The 21,972-nt window shown below is 38.6% G+C and overlaps 1 protein-coding gene across 3 annotated transcripts in view; it reads right to left on the bottom strand.

Annotated features, from left to right (window-relative positions):
• The window catches only part of LOC109917643 (uncharacterized protein KIAA1958), a 61,389-nt gene that overhangs the window by 22,788 nt on the left and 16,629 nt on the right, over nt 1–21,972 (bottom strand). Inside the window, exon 2 of one of the 3 annotated variants that reach the window (XM_048618983.1) lies at nt 1,672–4,993. The exons of the other annotated variants lie outside the window; for them this stretch is intronic. Within the exon in view, the coding sequence (XP_048474940.1) occupies nt 3,954–4,993 (1,040 nt within the window). The 3' untranslated portion in view covers nt 1,672–3,953. Of the gene's footprint in view, nt 1–1,671; nt 4,994–21,972 lie in introns of those variants that run through there. 3 annotated transcript variants of the gene reach the window in all.

Raw genomic sequence — 21,972 nt, forward strand, 5'->3', positions numbered from 1 at the left:
GAAACGTCAGCCTTCCTGCTCCTCTGATGCTGTTGGCCTGCTGTGTTCATCCAGCTCTGCACCTTGTTATCTCAGATTCTCCAGCATCTGCAGTTCCTGCTATCATTAAAAGAGCAGAATCAGGTTATGGTCATCTAATTTTCATTCCTTCCCAGCTATGGATGACAGAGGAAACATCCTTTCAATACGAAGATTATCAGTACAAAATTAGCATAGTGGCCAAAACCCTGAAAAGGTGGTGTTCCACCATTGATATAACAGTGAATTTCTGGACTTCAGCTCATCAATAAAACAGAGGTTTCCTGGTTTCAAGCCTAGCTAGCTGCAGTTAGTGGTACAACATGTAAGGTGTGGTGAATGTGGTAATGCACAGTGAGGATACATTATGGGTATTCAAGGAAGGTGAACTACAACCCAATTCTCCCTCTAATCCTCTCCATCTCTCCTTCCTCCCAAAAATATAATGCTTTATAAAAGACTTTAGGCTCTTATCCTAATATCTTTCTACGTGGCTCAGTGACCAACTTTACCTCATTGTCACTCATGAAGTGTCTTGAGATATTTTATTATCTAAAAAAATGCTACATAAATAGAAGTTGTTGTTCTTGGAAAGTCTCATTCATCGAGAGCCACAAAATATGACAATCATTTGATCCATCAAGTTGAAATCAACTCTCTGTAGAGCAATCCAATTCCACCATCCTATCCTGGTGGCCCTGCAAGTTTATTTCTCTTAAATGCCAATTAGACTTCATTGTAAAACCATTAATCGTCTTTAATACCACAAACCTCCGAGGTAGAGATTTCCTGGTCATTACTAATTGCTTGTTAAAAAATAGTCCTTGCTCGGGAAAACAAACAAAATATTATTTTGTGTTGTGTCCAACAGAGAAACTCGAGACAATCAGCCAAAAATCTTTCCCAGTACTTAAAATCATTACTTAATTGATGTCCTTCTCGTCCCTCTGGAGTTGTTAATTCTTTGTTGAAATATAATTGCCCCAGGCAGGGATAATCCTCGAAGTAACCGTTATTCACTTTTGACCTATGACAAGCATCAAACTCTTGGAGAAAACCACAGTTGAACCAGAAGTTTCACTTACCTGACTATCCACAAATTAACACTGCCAATAGGAATTAGGCTGGCTAAGAATGAACAATGGGTACCCTGGCCAAATCCATCATCCCACCTCCAATCTTTAACAAAGGAACACTGTTGGTCATCTGTCACACCATGAAACTGAACATTTCAGAACCAAGATGGATATTTGTTTGCCAAGGATAACTGAGGAATATGGAAACAATGTGGGTAGATGGAGTTAAGATATCAATCAGACATGATCTAAGTGAAAAGTGTCAGAGGTTTGATGAGCTGAATGACCATGGGGAAAATTCTTGTTAGGAAAGAAAATGTCCTTTTACTCTCCTGCCAGTACTGCCTCGGGCTTTCTACAAGGGAAAGCAAGTAATACAGCCCAAGTCTGTAAATTGGGACAGGAAGAAAACCAAAAGAGAAATAGTTCAACAGTATAAAACTCATTAAGCGCCAAAAATTAAAGGACAGAAAAACACAGTTTACAAAGGCAAGTTAGAAAATGGTATATCTAAACACTGTACTTTTAATAAAATTTATACAAAAACATAAAACTATGTTGAATAATATTTTTTGTCAATTACTACACTTCAGGCAGTGATTTTAACGTTTCACAGTATTCTAAAGAACTTTCAACCAAGGTTGAAACCTAGAACCATTAAGATCCCCTGTCAGATTGACTTCAAGACTCAAACCAAGATGAGAGGTTATTTTAACCCTTCGAGCACTGAAAAAAACTCTCTGACCCTTCAAGATACATGTATCGCATTGTAGAACATGCTTCAGCAAGTGCACTGCAAAAATCTGAAAGATGTGGATCATGACTTTGCACACATTTGTAATACTCATTAAACATAATACTCATGGTTTTATTAAAATTTTGGTGCACAGATGCTCAATGGGTTAAATTAGCCAAATTAATTTCTATATATTAGCATTTGATTTTTTTTAAAGTACCTAACAGTCACCTTGTTAATATATCTCTGCATATCGTTAAAGCAATAAACTCTGTTTGAATAAGAGCCAATAGCTCAGTTTAACAAACTCAAAATTTACTTTTCTCTTATAGAAAGTAAAATTTTTGAACCATTAATTTAGAGGTGCATGCACATGTAGGCACAGAATTTCGACAACCTTTTTCTTTCCTCCAGCTTTAGAACTGCTCGTCCTTTCAACTGGAACAGGCTGGCAAATTGAGCCGAACTTATTTACACATTCTCCTTCATTCTCACACATTCTTCACACAGCACCCCCTCCCCCGACACCCCACCCCACATCCACACTTGCCTTGCTCCAGAGAAAGCGCAACAGTAGGTAACACAGTATCCTGCACAGAAATCTACTTAATATGCATTTCGTGGAAACAGACCGTTAAAACAGGAGGGCTACACAACGCAATTCTTCCTTAGTGTGAACACAGCCTCCATTACTGAATTTCACACCAAATTTAGCTTATGCACGTTTCTAAAATGGCATCCCAACAACTATTAGCACTTGTGTACAAACAGTCATATACAGACATTCTAATTACAAACTGTCATCTACAAAAACTAAAATAAATAAGACGACATAAAATCTGAAATACCAATAAAAGTAACTTTCAAAATACAAAATCAAGTTGAAAGTAGAATTCCACAAGCAATGTTAATGCATACTAGAGCCTAACGAGATACAACATGAGCAGATAAGAAACTGTGCATTTGCAACACAATGAGTTAATCACGACTGTAATTATTTTCCCTCAGTATTAGGACAACATGCTCAGTAACTGGAGGATGCAAGCTTAAAGGTTTTAGCCAGAGTGCTGTACAATTGTCAGGCGACCAGAATAATTAGACCAGTCTGATACAATTCAGTGTTTATCCAGGTTAACAATTTTGTCCTCAGTGTTTCCCATTCAAAGTAATTTGAATGGACCAGCAGGGTACAACATGAATTATACAGGCCCGTGATAACAGGTCTTCAAACTCCAAACACATTTAAGTATAGATACAATTCATAAAAAATAAATCCTAATTGTTGTATTTTCCTTACTGTCTTTTTTTAAAACAGTTGGGAAAAATAGAGAAACAATTCCTTAGAAGATCTAAGAACCAACTACTCACTCCTTGGTATATTTATAAAAAAAACTTGGCTTAGCCAAGGAAGGAAGATGCTCAAACACACTGAATTTACATGCAGATGAAAGACAGTAATTGCCATTATCTGCAGTTAAGGATGCAACATGACAAGTATATGGCAGTACTGTACAGATGATAGAAGGGCAATGATACCCAGAGAAGAAATAGTTTAAATTAGCACACAATTAATACTGGATGGAAGAGTTAATACTGCAGCTATGAAAAGAGGTTTCTGCACTTTAAGATCCAAGCAGGTTTGTCCAAAAATATTACTTCCCATCTTGCCAACTTAAAAACAAATGAATAGGAGAAAAAGGCAGAATTTCTCTCACTCTGTGAGAATGCGGAGCACCTATACATGAAAATCCTTTTGCTACAGAAGATGAACAAAAAAAACGTATATTTTGAAAAGTTCTGTGGGAAAACTATAGTTCTTAACAGTTACAAGGAGAGGTTGAAATGAAATCAGGGTTTGTTTTAAACACTGTTTCCAGACTTCTAGAATTTCAACAACTATATTTTGTTTTGTGGTATCTATCGATCAACTTGAAAAGGTTTCTAAAGAGAGTGTGCCGTAAAATCATTGAACTGAACATTGGATTGTTGGGAGTTTTAATGTGCCCTTTCACATGCTGCTTTTAAAAACTTCAACTTTCAGTGGCTAAGGAATAATTACATTGTATAAAAGTGAGAACATGGAGAATATTAAAAATAATTTTAAAAACCCAAAACACATTTCATCAGGCTGTATCAGAAGAAGAGTCAAAAGAACCAGAGATGATGAAATTGCTTGTGTTGTTGAGACCTGACATTGATTGGGCAGCCTGCTGGCTGAGATTGTTGCATATTAGTACCAGCTGGTTGCTTTGTGCCTCAGACAGAGAGCTGCAGCTCTGGTAAACACTAAAGTTAGTCTTTCTCCCTGGAATATTCCCCTTTTCGCACATGGTTTTAACCATTTTCGAGAGTTTATTCTTTCCAAGGGATTGGCTATTGTACCAGTAAAGTGCAGCCAGGTTGCAGACTGGCTTGATGGACAGATAGAAGGGGGCATCTTCATAACGCATAGCTGGAGGGCGTCTTTGAGCGTACTCCTTGTAGTCCTGTACTGGACATGTCTGTGGAGAATGTGGCGTGGCATAAATTCTGCACTCTGTTCCTGCTCTCCGGCTCTTCCCTTGTGCATCGGAGCTGTCTATGATTTCCCACTCCAAGTACTCCAAGCCTGTCTCTGTTACGTGCAACCTGATATCCCCCCATTTCAGCGTGGAACTGTGGAAACCAGCACAATGCCCAAATGCCTTAGTGTTGTTTAGCCACACAAGATTGAGCAGCCCCTCAGGATTGTACCGACTCAGCAAGCCTCGTTTACGTAGAATAAGCTCATCAGCAAAGGTGAGTTTCATTGACTTGTGAGGCTTGTTCCCTTTCCCTTTGCCTCTCAGCTCAAGCTGCTTCTGTTTCAGTGCTTCTTGAGAGCGCCTGAATTCCTTATCCCTTGTTATACTGAACCCATATTTGTATTCCTTTAAGTACCTTTCAAGTCCACACTGATAGTTGGCCAAACTGTTGGGTTCGTACTCTGAGCCATCTTTTTGCCTGGCATCCACAAAGAATGAAGCTAGGTAGGCATCAAGTTCGGTGCATGGTATAATTTGGATTTCCCGGTTTTCATGTGGGTATTTGGAAAGGAGGAACTCTTTGAAATTTCTCAATGCAGTCAAGGTGCTTCGCACTGTTTTCTCATTCTGTTGACCTTCGCAGCCTCTTTCTTCATTTTCTAAGATGGAGGACAAAGAAAAGATATATAAGCCACACATAAAGTCATTCAAAGCTAAATTTCAATTTCGCAAAGGTCATTGGAAAACGATATTACATACCTGTCTCAGGTTTCAAAAGCCAACTTCAATTTCACAAATGATGTAAAAGATTAAGGCAAAAGAAAATATCAAAACCAGGTCATCATGTTAAAGCTGCACTCTTGGTGCAGTGGAGTTAGTGAGTGAGATTAGAGATCAAGCACAGACCGTCTCAGAACAAAGACAGCAAGCCAACACCCCTCAATATTATACTGCTGTAAAATGTCTAATACTCTATGTCTACAATTAGGTGTTGAAAGCAGTGCAATAGTAGACAGGTTTCTCAAATACAGATGCAACAAAATAACATACAAGCTATCTACATTATCAAGACCTAGTTAGCCAATGGAGAAATTTAATGAAATACCGCCTGAAAATTAAAAGTACGTCCTTTGTGGCTTATATAAGTTAAGTGATGACACCTGGAATTGCAGAAATGGTATAGCATACCAGGAATGATCCTCATTCTTTTTGCCAAGTAACTAAATAATCAATGCTGTATCTGGGTTTGACCTGGGTTGAATGATGGAAAGTACTCTGCAGTATAAATACTTTATATTTCTCCAACCTATGCAGTAAGCAGAACAAGTACTTTGACCTATATAAGACTAGGATGAAATATTGATAGTTGCATGTCGGTCACTGCTGGAGAGAACTGTTTCAGCGATGCATTGATAACAGACAAAAATATGAAATGTTTAGATTCAAGTGTACCTGGCATGTGTGCTATTTTCTCTCAAACTAGCACTTGCCCGCCAAACAAATTTGATTGACAACACAAACCTGGCTTGCCATACATTATACGTTTCTGTAGACTATTAACAAAGCATTAAAAAAGGTCACTTTCGCAGATGCATACACTTATCCACATATTATAAGCACTGTACTTGTACCACGACGAAGAAAGTAAATTTGTGAAATGTAATTTTATAATACACATCACAAATGGCAAGATTTAACTACTGGGCCCTGAGCCTATATGTACCAGAGAGACTGAATAATACCCCTAAATTGAATGACTTCTAATCAAGCAACTTTTTGCTTTCTATTTTTTATATCTTGAAGTGCTCTTAAACACAAGTGAACTGCTTCTTTTCCTGTCACCAAATCATCCATGGTATTTTTTCATTGATTAACCATCACCAGTAAATCATCCACGTATTCTGATTACTTAATTTACCTGTTAAGGGCCAATACAGACCACAAAGGTGAGGGAGAGGTAGGGAGAGAAGGAAAGGACTAAATCAAAATGGAGTTGGAAGGGGAAATCACACAACTTTCAGCCATTTAATTGAGTAGTAGCACCTAACATGTGGAAATCAAGGTGCATGTCTAAACTGTGCCAATAGGGTTAGCTCATCTCTTGTTTCTGAGCCATAGAGGGGCACTTGATCTTTTGGAGTTTTTGTAATCTATTTGCTTTGCTCCAGCTGGTGTAAAAAGACAAGTGAGTAACTGTACATTGTGTGTATTTATTAACAAAGTAGAAGGAGCCTTTGGACTGAAAAGTAGGCAATACAATTAGACACATTGAGATACAGGGGTCAGAGCTTGTGGGAGGTGTGGAGGAGGAGTTGGGGGGGATGTTAACGAAGAGAGCAGAATAAAAGATTTGAGGGCAAGAGCTGATAGAAGCAAGAAAATATTTTTTACAATATTGTGACAAACACAGCAGTGGATCCGACCAGATGGTTGCAGTATTGAGTCATTATAGCTACCTGGTTTTGAATCCTGTTAAAACGTGGACTAGGTTTAATTGGTTCACAAGTCGCATACAAAGTCATATGACAAAAACATCGTTGTTTCTTTCTCTTGTACTGCTTTGTGGCATTGGTTTTGTCTCCAATACAGTACAAATAAATTCAAAACCAGACTCACTCTCAGAAATGAAGGCAGCCAACTATTAAATTCACATGAAAATATCTTATACATTTGACTGGTAACCTTTTTCGAAAGTAAATGTTAAATACTGGGATTACAGTAACAAGAAGATCTTCTTAAAGAATGAGCAATCTAAAGGATAAGGGGAATTTAAAGTCAATTCATGAAACAAATCTGGTAGTCAAGCAAAAATTAGCATCAGTGACCGTGACCGACAACTGGATGGTCTCAAAAGCCCGTCTTGTTCAACAAATGCAAATCTGTTGTCCTTACTTGACTTGGCTGATGTGACTCCAGACCCACAACCTTGAAAACCGTCTTCAACAACCTCTTCACCGTCCTTTAAGATGGTGTAGTAAGCCATTCAGATTTATAGAGAGTGGCCACATAATGAATGAAGGAGTCTTTGGATGCTCAGCAACAATATAAAGTTAGTCCTCACTTTACAGCACACCAATTAAGTGTATTCCATTTCCATATTGGCTAACGTTTAAGACCTGTTCCCTTAAAATGCACCTTTGTTTTCAAGTTAATAATGTTTTGCATGACACCATATCAGGCCTGGCAGACAGAAAAGCATACAGAAAGGCAGAGAGAAAGAGTCGAAAAGGCAGGGTGAGATGTAGGGTGTGACTCAGACAGCAGTCATTAACGTCTGCACTCAAGACAGAAAGGAGACTTGTGACAGCGGTCTAATTTTAACTTGTACAATATTTCTGTTACATGTAGCGTATTATTTTAGTTTGCAAGTTATTTCAGTTAGGAACACATAGCGCTGCACCTACTTCAAACTGAGATTACAATGCAGCATTTGAACTTGTACGTTGGTTTCCCCAGGCAAGAAAATGTCTGAGGGACCTAACTCCAGATTTAATAGAGTCTGCCATAGGAATCAATGATTCTCTTAAAGTTATTTTGTTTAAAGTACTGTTTTCCTGGGACATAATTTGAATTTGAAGTATATCACATATGATCTCTTGGGAAGCTTTAAGAAAGTAATCGTGTTTTGTTTAATTGAGCTATGCCCCCAGTTTTTAGCATTTCTTCAGAAAGAAAGGTGAGCAATCAAGTGAAAAGGATATTTTTATTTGAATTGAATAAGTTGGCCACCACCCCCCATTTCTGAGGGCAAATCTGGTTTTTAATGCAACGTAGTATAGCAGACATTATGATTCTACCCTCTGTCACGGTGTAACTGACCCTGTACCCACTGTACACCTACACTGTTACTTATCATTGAAAACACAGTGCTATCTCTGACTCCAGCATCGGCAGTTCTTACTATCTGTTAATTCTCATTCATTTAATTACTGTTTAATGAAACATTTCAGCAGGTTATAGGCTACCCAACAGAATAGAGAAGTATTTATTTCACTCCTTCTTGAACATGAGCAAATTAATGCCAAGAACACGTAATGTAACAAACTAGCCAAAATGCCATGACAAGCGTTTTATGTTTAATCTCGGAGATCCTGAACCACAAAAACATTCCTAGACTTTAAACCTAGAACAGAATAGTGAAACAGCTGGAGAAAATTGTACTCCCCAGGCACAGGGGTGGCACAGTGGTTAGCACTGCTGCCTCACAGTGCCAGGGATTCAGGTTTGATTCCAGCCTCAGGTGACTGTCTATGTGGTTTTCTGCCGGGTGCTCTAGTTTCCTCCCACAGTCCAAAGATGCACAAGTTAGTATCATATTTGGAAAATCTGCAAATTAAACCAATAGCTTGTACCCGTCAAACTGTATAGAAGAAACAAGATTGTATGGGAATGCAGAGGCTAAAACTCATTGGATAATTAGTGAAAGAAAGAGGGACTTCTGGCCCATTATAACTTATCACCCAGAAATGTTCTAAAGTGCCTCCAGGCTGATCCACGGGACTGTTAAACAATTCCAGGAAATTTTAAAAATGTCCACTTCTTCATTCGGAAATCCATCCCATACGGTAGGAGCTACTGCTTGCTGAACTACTAATAAGTCTATGCCTTGAGGAGATGAGAAAAGGGAACTGGAAGAGAAAGTAGCGAGTTAAAACAATCACAGTGCATTAAAAATGTTCAAGAACACTGGAGCTGGTTTTGCACTTCAATTTAGTGCTAACACGAGTTGTCTGGAGAATTGGATAAACCAGAGTTCCCATGAGAAAACCAACCCAGGCATTGGGTATAGTCGGTTTGCCCCAGCACTCCAGAAAAGTGATGTTAACCTATGCAGCTCAGTGCTTCTTTTATAAAAAAAGAAACATTTTCAGGAGGTGGGCATTTCTAGCGAGACCATAATTTACTCACCATCCCTAAATGCCCTTGAGGTGAGGGAAATGTTGAGCTGCCACACTGAACAGCTGAAAACTGAGGGGTTTAGGAACACCCACAATGCCATTATAAGAAGGGAGTTGCAGAATTTTGACCCAATAATTGCCAATGTTAGAAACGCAGTTCCCTTTAAGATTGGCATCTGGACAGGGAAAGTATCCAGGAATTGGAATTGGCATTTGTGCTAAACTACAGATTTGCAATAGAATTCTTGCAAATCTCAGAATATCTTTTGCTGCCAAATTCAACATATGACTATTGGTCTGTTAAGCAGCAACAGTGAAGGAACAACAAAGTAGTCCTAATTCAGGACAGTGTGCGCCTTAGAGGAGGAGCTGCAAATGATGGCATTTCCAAGAATCTACTGCCATTACAAAGAAAAATTGCTGGAGAAACTTAGCAGGTCTGGCAGCATCTGTGAAGGGAAAGCAGAGTCAATGTTTCAGGTCCAGTGACCCTTTATCCGAATGGATGTTTCAACTGGTCTTGTCCTTTTAGATGATATGGGTTTGTAATGGATTTGGAAGATGACGTCAGAAAAATCTTGGTGAGCTCTTGCAGTGCGTCTGGTTGATGGTACACAGTGATGTGACTGTGAATTGGTAGCTGAGGGAGGGGATGGAGTGTCAACTGAGTGAGCAGCTTTGTCCTGAATGGTATTGAGCTTTCAGAGTGCTGTTAGAGCTGTGCACATCCAGGGAAGTGGATGACATGTGACTTATTTATGTTGACAGGCAGTGGGGAGGCAGGTGGAGTTAATTAGCCTCTGACTTGATCTTTTAGCCTTATGTATGTATGTATGTTTAGTTCAGTTCCTGATCAATGGTAACCCTCAGGATGTTGGAAGTGGGAGATTCACTGGTGGTAATGCCATTGAATGTCATGGGTTGATGGTTAGATGTTCACTGCTAGTACTTTTGCAGCACAAAGCTAACTTGCTACTTACCAACTGCAACCTGGATATTGCCCAGTTCTTACCGAAGTAGTCCATGTCCAAGCAGCATGTGAGAAATGTGAATGGTGTTGAACATGGTGGAATCATCAGTGAATATCCCCACTTCTGACCTTATATTGGAGGGAAATCACTGATTAAGCAGCTGAAGACGTCTGGGCCTAGGATATGACCATGAGGAACTACCACCTTGCAGAGATGCCTTGCAACTGACTTCCAACAACTACAACCATTTGAGCTAGGTGAAGAGCTTTCCAGTGGAGAGCTTCCAACTCCTCAGATTTACAGTGACTTCTGTTTCATTAGAGGGCCTTGATTCCACGATGTCGAAGGCAGTCACCCTCACTTCCCTTCAGTTCAGCTCTTTTGACCTTGTTTAATCCAAGTCTGTAATGAGGTCAGGGGCCCCACTTTCTCCTGCAGTGTGACACTAGGAAGATATCTGGCATTACTAGAACCAAACCCATCTAGCCGGAGATTATGTCATATCAGTCATTTCTCAGGGTTAGCTTGGAAACATAATGCTTCAACACAGACAGGCCCATGTACATTTACTTAGGAGACAGCATCCGCATTCAGTTCGCAGGCACTAAATCAACAAAAATATTTAATTTCAGCCGAGCCACATCAGGGGAAGCCATGCATGACTGTGACCAATCGACATGCAATTTCCACACAGAATTTCTCAAACTTTCATCTGTCTATTCATCAGTTTTTCAAGTAAATGGAGATCAAAGAGACCAGATTTGTCTAGTTACACTGGACAGCACATGAGGCTGCTGTAAGCAGCTTACATTGTTATATATCTTAACAACGGTTCATTACCCATTTGCTCTTATTGAATGTCCCCCAGGACAGTACACTGTTCTCAATCTTGCAAATAGAACATATTTCCCTAGCAGTTTTGCAAATTCCGTTTATAACAGTTATGACACAATTAAAACCTAAAATTAGAACATGCATAAAAATATATTTACAGTAGACTGTGCAGCATCTTCACTTAGAGACTATTTTTCAAGCAATCAATCATCGAATTTACATGCTCTACTTGTATCTGTATTAACAGTGTAATGTTTAGCCTGCAGGCTGGTGTATGATTTTGTCATACATGGCTCCTAATGGCAGTGATACTTTTAAGAAAAAGATGAGATTCCATTTCAACATCAAACATTCACAGAAGTTCTAAATATTTTTTCTGTACACTTGACTTCAAAAGCACCAGTTCCTCTATCACCCTTAAAAACCATAAAACATAAATTTTCACAATGTTAATTTCTGTTTTATTGTATAAACATTTATAATCCAATAGCTAAGCATTAGTGGCAACAATGTTAAAACTGGCTGAATGGAATTTAGAGAGATTGCAACATGATGGGTTTCTTGCAATGCAAATCAATAAAAAATTCCCAGTAAGATTACAGTGTCACACAAGAATCAGAGATAAATGGGATTGTGTGTCACAGAAGTGGAACTTTAACTCATTATGCGGAGCAATTAGCTTTGGTTACATGGCACGCTACAAAATGGATGTAAAGGATACTTAGAATGGATGAAGCTAAACGTTTTGACTTAACTAGGTGGCTAAAAGACCGGAGAATGCCATGATAATGCAATTCACTGTACAAATATTTAAGTAACTGTGTTTTTAAAAAGGCACCGTTTAAATCAAGCACATTATTGGGTATCAAGAACAACATCAAGAAAGAAACTACTTCGAATGTGGCCATCACACTGTATTCTGACTGAGGTATTGGCGGATTATGAGGGTTGACTTTAGTCATGGATTTATTTTCCCTTAAACCACTGATTTGCCACTATGTATGTTCTTATTTACAATGCATTTCTAAATCAAATCTACCACCTGTCAGGGCGCCAAGATTACTCCCTTCAATGCTCATATTACACTGATTAAAACAATAAATTATCAAAGGAAGCCTTCATTACATTCACATACTGCAAACATACAAGAGATAACACAGGGTCGAGCACACAGAAGAAACAAAAACAGACAAGAATATCTCTCTGTATTCTATATTAAAGACAAAATTGTATCATACAGAGGAAATGATTAAGTACATCAGCTGCTAACTGTTGTTCTTGTAAATAAAGCCAATCTTTATTAAAGTGTTTTTATGGTTAATTTGTTATATTAGTTTATAGTTATTGGTGTTTCTACAGATTTTTACATAGAAACAGGTTAGTGCTACAAGCCTCCTTCCACCTGACTTCAGCTAACTCCAGTAACCTTATTTCTAAAACTCTCTTTCCCGAATGTTACGCCCAATGATTTGTCATTTGGTTTTGTCTGCATTGTCTTCCAAACATTGATCTGTTCAAGAACGAGCAAGTAGCAACTGCACTCGGATTTTCAGTAAGGATCTGAATATTCTTCCAATTTCCGCTTCCTTCCTAGATAGATACCTTCTCACAGTGACAGGATTGAGATCAAGGGAGAAATGGGCTGAAGCATGAACTCTACTGAGGATGTGGTTTTATGAGTCTTAGCAATTCTTGGGTGCCTTACCTTATGGGTTATTCATTATGTACATCAGGCTCATTTGCACTAGACACCATTTCATTCAGATTCCAGGACACTGTCTATATAAGCCATCTCCTAGCAAACTAACTCTGGTCTCTTATCCCAGGAAGAATCACAGGTCCACATAAAACAAAGCAAGTTCAGGAGCACGCTGCTGGGATAATATGACTGGACTAGCAGACTGAACACTCGTAGATTATGTCAGCCTACTACTCTTTTGGAATCTAAACTAAATGGATGCCAAGGTAAAAACACAAGCAAGCATTAGTGAACTGCATCACCCTGAAGGACAATGTTGTCCTCCTCCACTTTCCTAAAAGCGCTACTGGATATCAATCATAAATCAAACACCCACCTTTGCATCCTCCTGTTTCTCACTCAATTTCTGAATACCAAAATCAATTGAAGCCCCTTTCTGCTACCCTCAAGCAAATCATCAAATGCTATAGCCCTGGAATTGGAAGCAGGAACCTTCCTCGTCCACATGGTTTGGCAGTGCACACAGAAATACATTACCAAATGCCTGTTGGAATTAGCTGCAAGGAAAAAAAAAAATCAACATAGTAGAATGTAAAATATTTTCTACAGCCAGGAGTCAAATGGACTACTTATATGGGGACATTGTGACTACATGAAATTTTGCTTTTATAAACTGCCCAAACAATAACTTCTTTGTCAACATTGGGGAGAATCAAACATCCCATGTGTAACTAAATTGCTTTTGATGCAGATGGGCTGATTATTGACTCATCATCCCAAGACTGATTCTCCCACCTCAGCTCCGTCACTTACTCCATCCAGTTCACAGGAAATAAAAAGTCTGCTATTCGCAGTTTTACAAAATCCTTCACCTAAAGTGCTAACAAGTGACTGAAACAAATGGAGCTTCCCAGCAATAGAAATCAGGGCTGTTAAACTCATCCAACCGCATGCACTTGACAGGTCTGACCAAAATATCAAAACCTAAAGTACAGAAAGGGGGAAAAAAGTCATTACAGATGTTATCACTAATACCACTGTTTAAATGGTACTCAAAGCTCATCGCTGTGCATTTTCTGAAGAAGGGTCCAGACCCAAAACATCAGCTTTCCTGCTCCTCTGAAGCTGCCTGGCCTGCTGTGTTCATCCAGCTCTACAACTTGTTATCATCATTGCGCATGTTCTTGGGAAATGAAAAAAAGTCTTCCAAAAAAGCACATCCAGCAAACCCACACTCAAAACTGAACTAAGATGTCAGAAGTAGAAATAGTGGTGGCTCAGTTGGTAGCATAATGCCTTAAGAGTTACAATGTTGAGGGCTCAAAGCTCAGTCCAGATCTCGGCAGATAGTTGCATTATCAGGGGTGTCACCTCTTGGAGACACCACTGAGTCAAGCTAACTGCCAAGTTAAAAGATCCCATGGCACTTTAAAACAGAGGGGAGCTCTGCCCAATGTTAAACACTGAAACAGATTATCAAACCATCATTACACTGTTGGTTTTGTGAATTTGCATGCAATTTAGCATCTGCATTCCAGTGAAATCTCCCTGAACGGAAACAGCCTAAGTGTTAGGTCTGCATCTGCACAGTTTCTTCAATTCAGCTGAATTTATGGTGGCCCAGCAGAAATTCATCCCAACTAAGTGTTGTGCCTAGTTGTCTCTTGCATGTGGTGCCACACTCCTCTTTGACCTGTTTCATCCGTGTTACAGCAGACTCGATCTGTTGCAGAATAGATCCGAAACAAATGCATCCGTAGCTCAATGACACAACGATAAAAAAAAAATAGATTTGAGTGGAAAGACTAGCTCTTTAATACTTGGATGGGCTGACATTTCCTAAAGCCTTTGAGAAAAACTAATGTCATTTTATTTACCATGTCCCACTATACAGCCTCCAATCTCAATTCCTCAACTATCCTACTTGGAACTTTGGCTCAATTCAAAGCTCACATCACTACAAGCACACTAGAACACCCCTCTGTCATTGTAACTTGTTCAGGTCAACGGGTCCTACCCATCGGTTTCACAACACAGACACAAAAAATAACAATGCTATTCTATTAGAAATTTTATTTTGAGTGACATGTATTACGGAGGGTGAGAAACATGCATGGTACAGGGATTTATTTTTTCGCTGTGATATGACCGGCAGAAATTTAAATTGGGAAGGGATTTACACCCGATTGGAATACTCCTGAAGGGTGCGAAAGAAGAACAAAATAACATTAACAGATTGGATTCTACGAATTACGAACTAGGCACGTGTCATTGAAACAAGAAGTTTATAAAATAGCCATATGACCATACAATATTGTTTATCAATACATTCTTCATGCATAAAGATTCACATCAAAATCATATTTTCCCATGTATAACGAAACAAAACAAAACTGCTCAATTCCTCTCTCAATTCCATTTACAGTCTTGATTTAAATTGCATTGATGCCAGATTAGAAAGGTGTAGCATAGTGTGCTTTGGAGGCTCTGATGTCCATGTTAAGAGGCAAATTTGATCAGCACCTCTAGAGACAGCAAGTCAATTGATATTATCTCTCCACCATTTAAACCTTGCAGTCTTACGCTCAGCGAAAAAGCAATAGCCAATAGATATATCCGAAGTTGCCATTTGTAGTGCTTCAAGTGCTGCCTCTGTTTAAGGCAGAAATAGCTGTTTGCTTACCAGTTCTCACATTGTTACTAATTATTCTCTCTAGTTTTATTTTAAAATATGATGTTTCAGCTTCAGGTAATTTTTGTTTTACATAATACACTGCAAATTTTAATCTTTTTTCTCTGAAGGTACATAATTTGCCATCCACGCATATGGGGAACAAACCAGCATGCAAGTTTGGGGTTACATCCCTTTGTCAAAGGTACTCCACTCCATGGATACAAAACTTGTGTATCATTTTTGTACCACATGCTTTTTGGGAATTTTACAAATAAATTACTTTTCTTTGGAAAAGCTCAGGAGGCAGGCAGCATCTGTGGAGGAAAATCAGAGTTAACAATTTGGGCCCAGTTACCCTTCTTCAGAACTGACAGTAGCTAAGGAAAGGTTTGTTTTTATGCAGAAGATAGGGTGAAGGGGGAGGGGTTAAGGAGTAAATGATAGGTAGAGATGGAGCCCAAACAGGGAGAAGAACAGTTGGACAAAGGAGTGGATAACGGTCCATCTAGGAGAATGAATAGCTACTAATGGGTACAATTAATGGCTAACAATGGGGTTGTGTGTAATAGCAGACCATGTGATAACAAGGCCTGGTGTTTTGGGGTTGGCATAAGGCATGGGAGAAACCCTAAAACTGTTGAACTTGATATGGAGTCCAGAAGGCTGTAGAGTTCCCAAGCACAAAACGAGGTGCTGTTCTTCCAACATGCGCTGAGCTTTGGCAGAGCACTGCAGCAAGCCGAAGACAGAAATATTGGCCAGGGAACAGGGTGGTATATTGAAGTGGCAGGGAACCGGAAGCTCAGAATCTTCTTTGCGATCAGAATGTACGTGTTCTGCGAAGCGGTCACCCAATTTATGCTTTGTTTCCCCAATGTAGAGGTCCATAGTTAACCAGAGATAGTAACTAGTAATTAGTCACTAATTATCCTCACTAGTAGCTATTCATTTCTATTCTTTCTATCCAACTGTTCTTCTCTCTCTTTGGGCTCTATCCCCACCTATTATTTACTCCTTACACACCCCCCGCCAACCCCACCGTCCTATCTTCTGCATATAAACCAACCTTTACCGAACTGCCATCAGTTCTCAGAAAGGATCACTGGACCCAAAGCATTTACTGATTTCTCTCCACAGATGTTGCCAGACCTGCTGAGCTTTTCAAGCAATTTCTATTTTCCAGCATCCACAGTTCTTTCAGTATTTAATTATTTTTCTTTGGCTGCCACTAACCCCATAACCCGTACAACAATGTTCTCAGAAAAGGCTTCATCGGGAGTATTGATTTAAGAACAGCTTTAAGAATAGATTCAACTGAAACTCAATTCCAGGATTTTACTCTTGAACTTCTAGCTCAAGATAATAGTGAATCCTAAATGGAATTTCTTCGAAGAAACTTGCAATCCTGATCCCAACAAATATGGCCAATGGAATGGCAAATGCAATTAGTCTCTGTGAGACAGATTTGGTATTTATTAATCAAAAGACAATGCATTTATTATTTATTATTAGATTCTGAAGATGACAACATATCTCCATTAAACAGCTAACTATATTTTGTACTATAAAAATATACTACTTTAAGGAAATGTATTAGAAACCTCTTTCACTTACACACACACACACAACCCCAACGAGCCCCCTCCCTCCCTGCCACTGAAAAAGCCACAACACAGAAAAAACTTTGGATGGTTGATTTTCCCTTCAGATATATTTGTGGATGGAAGCAAGCAAAAATTACACAGGAGTATTTTTTTTAAAGTATATCTCCTATAGACCTTAAAACAAATGATGTAAACATTCAAAGATTGTAAGGGTATGCAAAGTTTCTAAGCTTTCTAGAGGGACAAGGCCATTTTCACTGGAACACACAAGTTTCAACGGCTTTTATTTGATGATTAATAGCCCTCTCCCTCTCCCTTTCACTGCATTCACTGTCTAGATTTATTTGGTTTCTGCTGGTGACATGAAGCACTCCCTCAAATCCAAACAAAGAGAGGAGCAGCAATTATACAATTAAAAGAAACTGATGGGTTAGATTGCTAAATCCAAAACACATTTTGGTTTTAAGACTGGTAGTGACCAGAGTGCCAGCTCAATTACAGCATTTCCAGAAAAAGTCCACAAAATGAAGTGGGCATGGGAGGAGCAAGACATATTGCAGATATCATAGGTATTAGGCAGCTTTTGTGGCAGCCTTTAGTTCCTGTCTTGTCTGAGCAAATGAGCTTGGTGGGTGCTGCTTCTTCACTGGTTGTATCGCTGTGTTTCAGCGCTCATTCAAACAAATCTCTTGCTGTCCGAGATATTTTGGACAACTTTGATCAATGGAGTTCTAAAAAAATACTAAATGCCTCTCATAAACAAAGCATTTCACATGTTGATGTCTGATCACTCCCAGTTTAATTCTATTTGCGGGACTGCACACTCAATTCACCACTGAACAGAAATGAAACAGGACAGTGACAACCACGTAATTTACAGCAGCAAAGTACCAGCTTATAGCCAATAACAGCCCAATAGGAATCCAAACACCAAATTCATTAGGAATGCCTGTAAGAGGCGAGGACTAGAAACTATTAAAAACGTGAACCAGCTATAGCATAGACTTTTACTGCAATCAGGCTTGTAAACTCGACAAAAGAGATCATTATTGCGTGTACATGCACTTAAGAAGATTATAAATGTCGAAAGGAAAAAGCCTCTAATATAATTACTGCCTTGAAGAAACAATTGCAAATCGGGCGCATGGAATTACTTCCATAATGTTAACAGAAATCAAATAAACTTTCCAGTGCTTCAGGAATTTCTTCTCAGATTGCTTTTTACATTCTTTGGGATAAGGAATTAATTATTTTTCAACATCTTTCTCCCATACCTGCTTGAGAATACAATAACTTCTTGTGAAGTAAAAGTTCCAAAGATGCGAAACACTCTTGGTACATTATTCAAGTTGTTGTTAGTCACATGCACTCAGTATCAATGGGCTACTTATTCATAAAGGCAGAACAATCAAAACTGTTGCTCTCCTCAGTCGATACTCACAAAGACCCACTGTTAACTTGGATTGCAAACAGCCATCACACAGCGGGTAGGATGTTGAGAGTTGAAGACTCCACCCCAGGATCTGGGGCACATAAATTAAACTGACTCTCCAAGTGCAAAACTGAGGGAGTGACTAGTGGAGATGCTATCCCTTGCATCGAAGCATTAAAACCAAGATCTCATCGGCCTGATCAGGTGAAAGTAGATACCATGGTACTATATGAAGAAGAGATGAGAAGTCCTGCTAAATACTTGTCTTACTCATTTCAAAAATAAATCTGATTGTGATTATATTTCTGTTTGTGGGTCCTTGCTATGGGCAACTTGGTGGCCGCATTTCATTCCCTGGCACAGTAACTGCACTTTGGGCTATTAAGTCAAAGTCATTTTATAAGTGCAAGTCTTTCTTTGTTACCAACACCCAGGCCAAGATCAGCTGATGCAGAAGACTGGAGATCAAACAACAGGTTTCTCAATATACGTACAGTTCAGCTGATCATTGGAAATAAAACTCAGCCAGCACAGGATACCATCCTTCCATCTCTATGAATCTGACAGACTTTTGCCGACCTTGAAATTTCTTTCACTTAACATTTGGTGAGACCTGTGTACATGATGATGACACATCTTATTATGTGTATGTAGACATATTTTTGATGCATTGTTTATAATATTCTTGAACTACAAGCCAATTATGTAGACAGATATTTCTACAATCATCTATTACCATACTAGTTTGTACATCGACCTCTTTCACCACCCCTGCTTTGTTAATATATCTGTTACCTACTGTACCTCACCATCATGCAAGGGCTCTTCATTCCACAGCACATCTAGCCTTGTCGATGTATGGATCCCAATTTCTCCACTGATAAATTTACTAATTGAGAAAGTGGATCAGCTTGAAACAGCAAAATTCTTCACTCTGTATATCCATTTACAATACCAATTGCAAAACTAAACAAAGAACATGGTGGATGTTTGAATAGAAATGGGTAAAAATGATCATTTCTCATGCAGTCTACATAATAACTGAATTATATTGACTTTCAATGTTACACAATAGTTCAATGTATTGGTATGCATGTATTGGTATAATATAAAAGTCCCTCATGCTTCACAATTTTAACTTACATTGATGCTACAATAATCATATTAATTACAATATCATTTAGCTTCAATTTATTCCCAGATGGTAAAACAGTTCATTTGACGAACAGCCAAAGCACAACAGAAGGACTTCTCAAAATTTGAGTTGGGCAGCATTGTGATAATTCAGTAAACGTTACATATCGTCCAGAAATTGAGTCTGAATTTTTTTGGAGTCGCCACAAAGGTTGAAAGTTAATTAAACTACTAAAAATCCCAATTTGCCTCTGATTGACTGCTATCCAGGATAAACACAAACCACATGATTTATTTTCAGGAACAATAAAAAACATCTATTTATTATAACACTCAACTTTAACAAGAAAAGAATTGGTGTCTCTTAAATTTTACTATTTTAAAACACCTCCCCCCCCACACACAGAGTATGTAAAGTGGAAAAAAAGACAAAACACAAATTTTATGAGCGAAAGGGAAAACGTAGTCAGAGGTAACCAGTCCAAAACCACAAAACTACTTTTGATGATGTCTCAATGTTATCTGCGCAGTGATGATCAGTTTTTAGTTCACTGGTTGCTTTGTTGGACCTAGGGTCTTTCTGGTAGTACTTCGGATCATTCAAAACTTTGCTGGCCAATCCTCTAATATCCTTGTCTTTGCTGTCTTAAGCAAGAGCTCATCCAGGACAAAGTTTGATTTTAAAGTTTCTTGCCAATATTTTCAAATCTCTCTTTGGCCTTGGCCCTGTCAATTATCTCCTTCAAACTCACAATCTGCTAAGATATCTGTACTCTAATTCTGAACACCTACATATTCCAATTTTAATCATGCTACCATTCATGGCCACACTTTCAGTTACCTCGACCGCAAGCTCTGGAATTCCCACCTTGTACTTCCCAACTCTCTCATTCTTCTTCCTCTTTTAAAAGACTTCTAAAAAGCCACCTCTTTGACAAGGATCTAATCTAATATCTCATGCAGCCTGGTGTCATATTTTATTTCATAATGCTCTTGAGAAGTGTCTTGGAATGTTCATTGTGTTAAAAGTGCTAGATAAATGCAAGTTATTATTATTGTAATAGCAGGGCTGTTCATTTCTATTGGAGGATGAGCAAGATGGTCGGAAAGCACTTCAATAAAACATAGTATCAATGTTCCTCACTTAAATGATTGCCTCAAAATTCCGTCTTCGTGAAATTGAGGGAATTATGCAAATAGGGTCGTAAATATCACATTATTCACAGCTCGTTTTGCACTCAGAAACGTGTGTTATGGGATGTTTAAGTACACAGCTTTAAAATTGCTGAAATAAAGCACCGGATTCTGTGAAAGAGGTATTAAGAGGTTATTTTGGCTCATTTATGCTTACCTGAAGGTATCTGTAGTATGGTGAAATGTAGGGGATACACAATTCAGATACTGCATTGTTACTTCATACAAACAGGACTTTTTTTCAGATAACTAGAATCAGTTACATTACTTCAATTATTCACTGCCTCAAATAATGGAGAAATCTCACCATTCCATGAACTTGGTGCCAAAAATGCAGCATTATAATCATTTAAAATTTGTCCAAGTTTATTGCCTGTTTAATTTTAAACAATATGTCTACTTTTCATCTTAGCAGGATGACAGTAAACATTTAATTTGTTTTTCAGTCCATGAGATTTGTACAATAAACCAAAGCAGAGAACAATTTGCTCATCTTGCAAAAGCTATTATATCTCAAAATTAGGTACAAATTTGAAATGAGGTTTAAATGACTTTATCGACCAAAATAGTTTAACCTCTTTCTTGATTTAATATACAAGATCATACTGATTTTCAAATCTGTATGCAGTGAAGAGGCAGCATTGGTGATGAAACATCAGTGTGGCAAAGTCCATCTGGCAATACTGGGAAGACTCATGAATGTTCAAAGAAGTCCGCAGCAGACCTCTTAGGTATGGACACATTTCAGAGGACTGCAGTACAGCAGAGGTTTTATGAGTGCAAGCAACCCAAGTGGGAGGGCTTAGTCTTCATATCCCTGTAGCTGAAGAAGTTGTTCATCTACTTCAGCCACTGGATCCTCCTTAACAAGGACCAGGGATCGGTAGAAGGATCAGACAAAAGATTTCCTCAATCAGATGTAAGCCAAAGACTCAATTCCACATCCATTCTACGTCCCCCATGTTTAATTTCAACTTCCCTTCATTTTTGTAAAGACCTAATGCCAATGGAATAAAAAATCCTTGCATCATGATCTTTAGGCCATTTAAATGTTCAAATCTGATGTTGTATTATGTTGAATTCCTACTATAATCTAAATGCATGATAACAAATTATGAGTTACAAAACAAGTGCAAAGCATTTACTCTAATATCAGGGCGTGGACAATGCTGCATTTATTCCATTGCTAACTCCTTTG

This window comes from Rhincodon typus, chromosome 3 (assembly GCF_021869965.1).
Source record: "Rhincodon typus isolate 14 chromosome 3, sRhiTyp1.1, whole genome shotgun sequence".
NCBI classification, from domain to species: Eukaryota; Metazoa; Chordata; class Chondrichthyes; order Orectolobiformes; family Rhincodontidae; genus Rhincodon; species Rhincodon typus.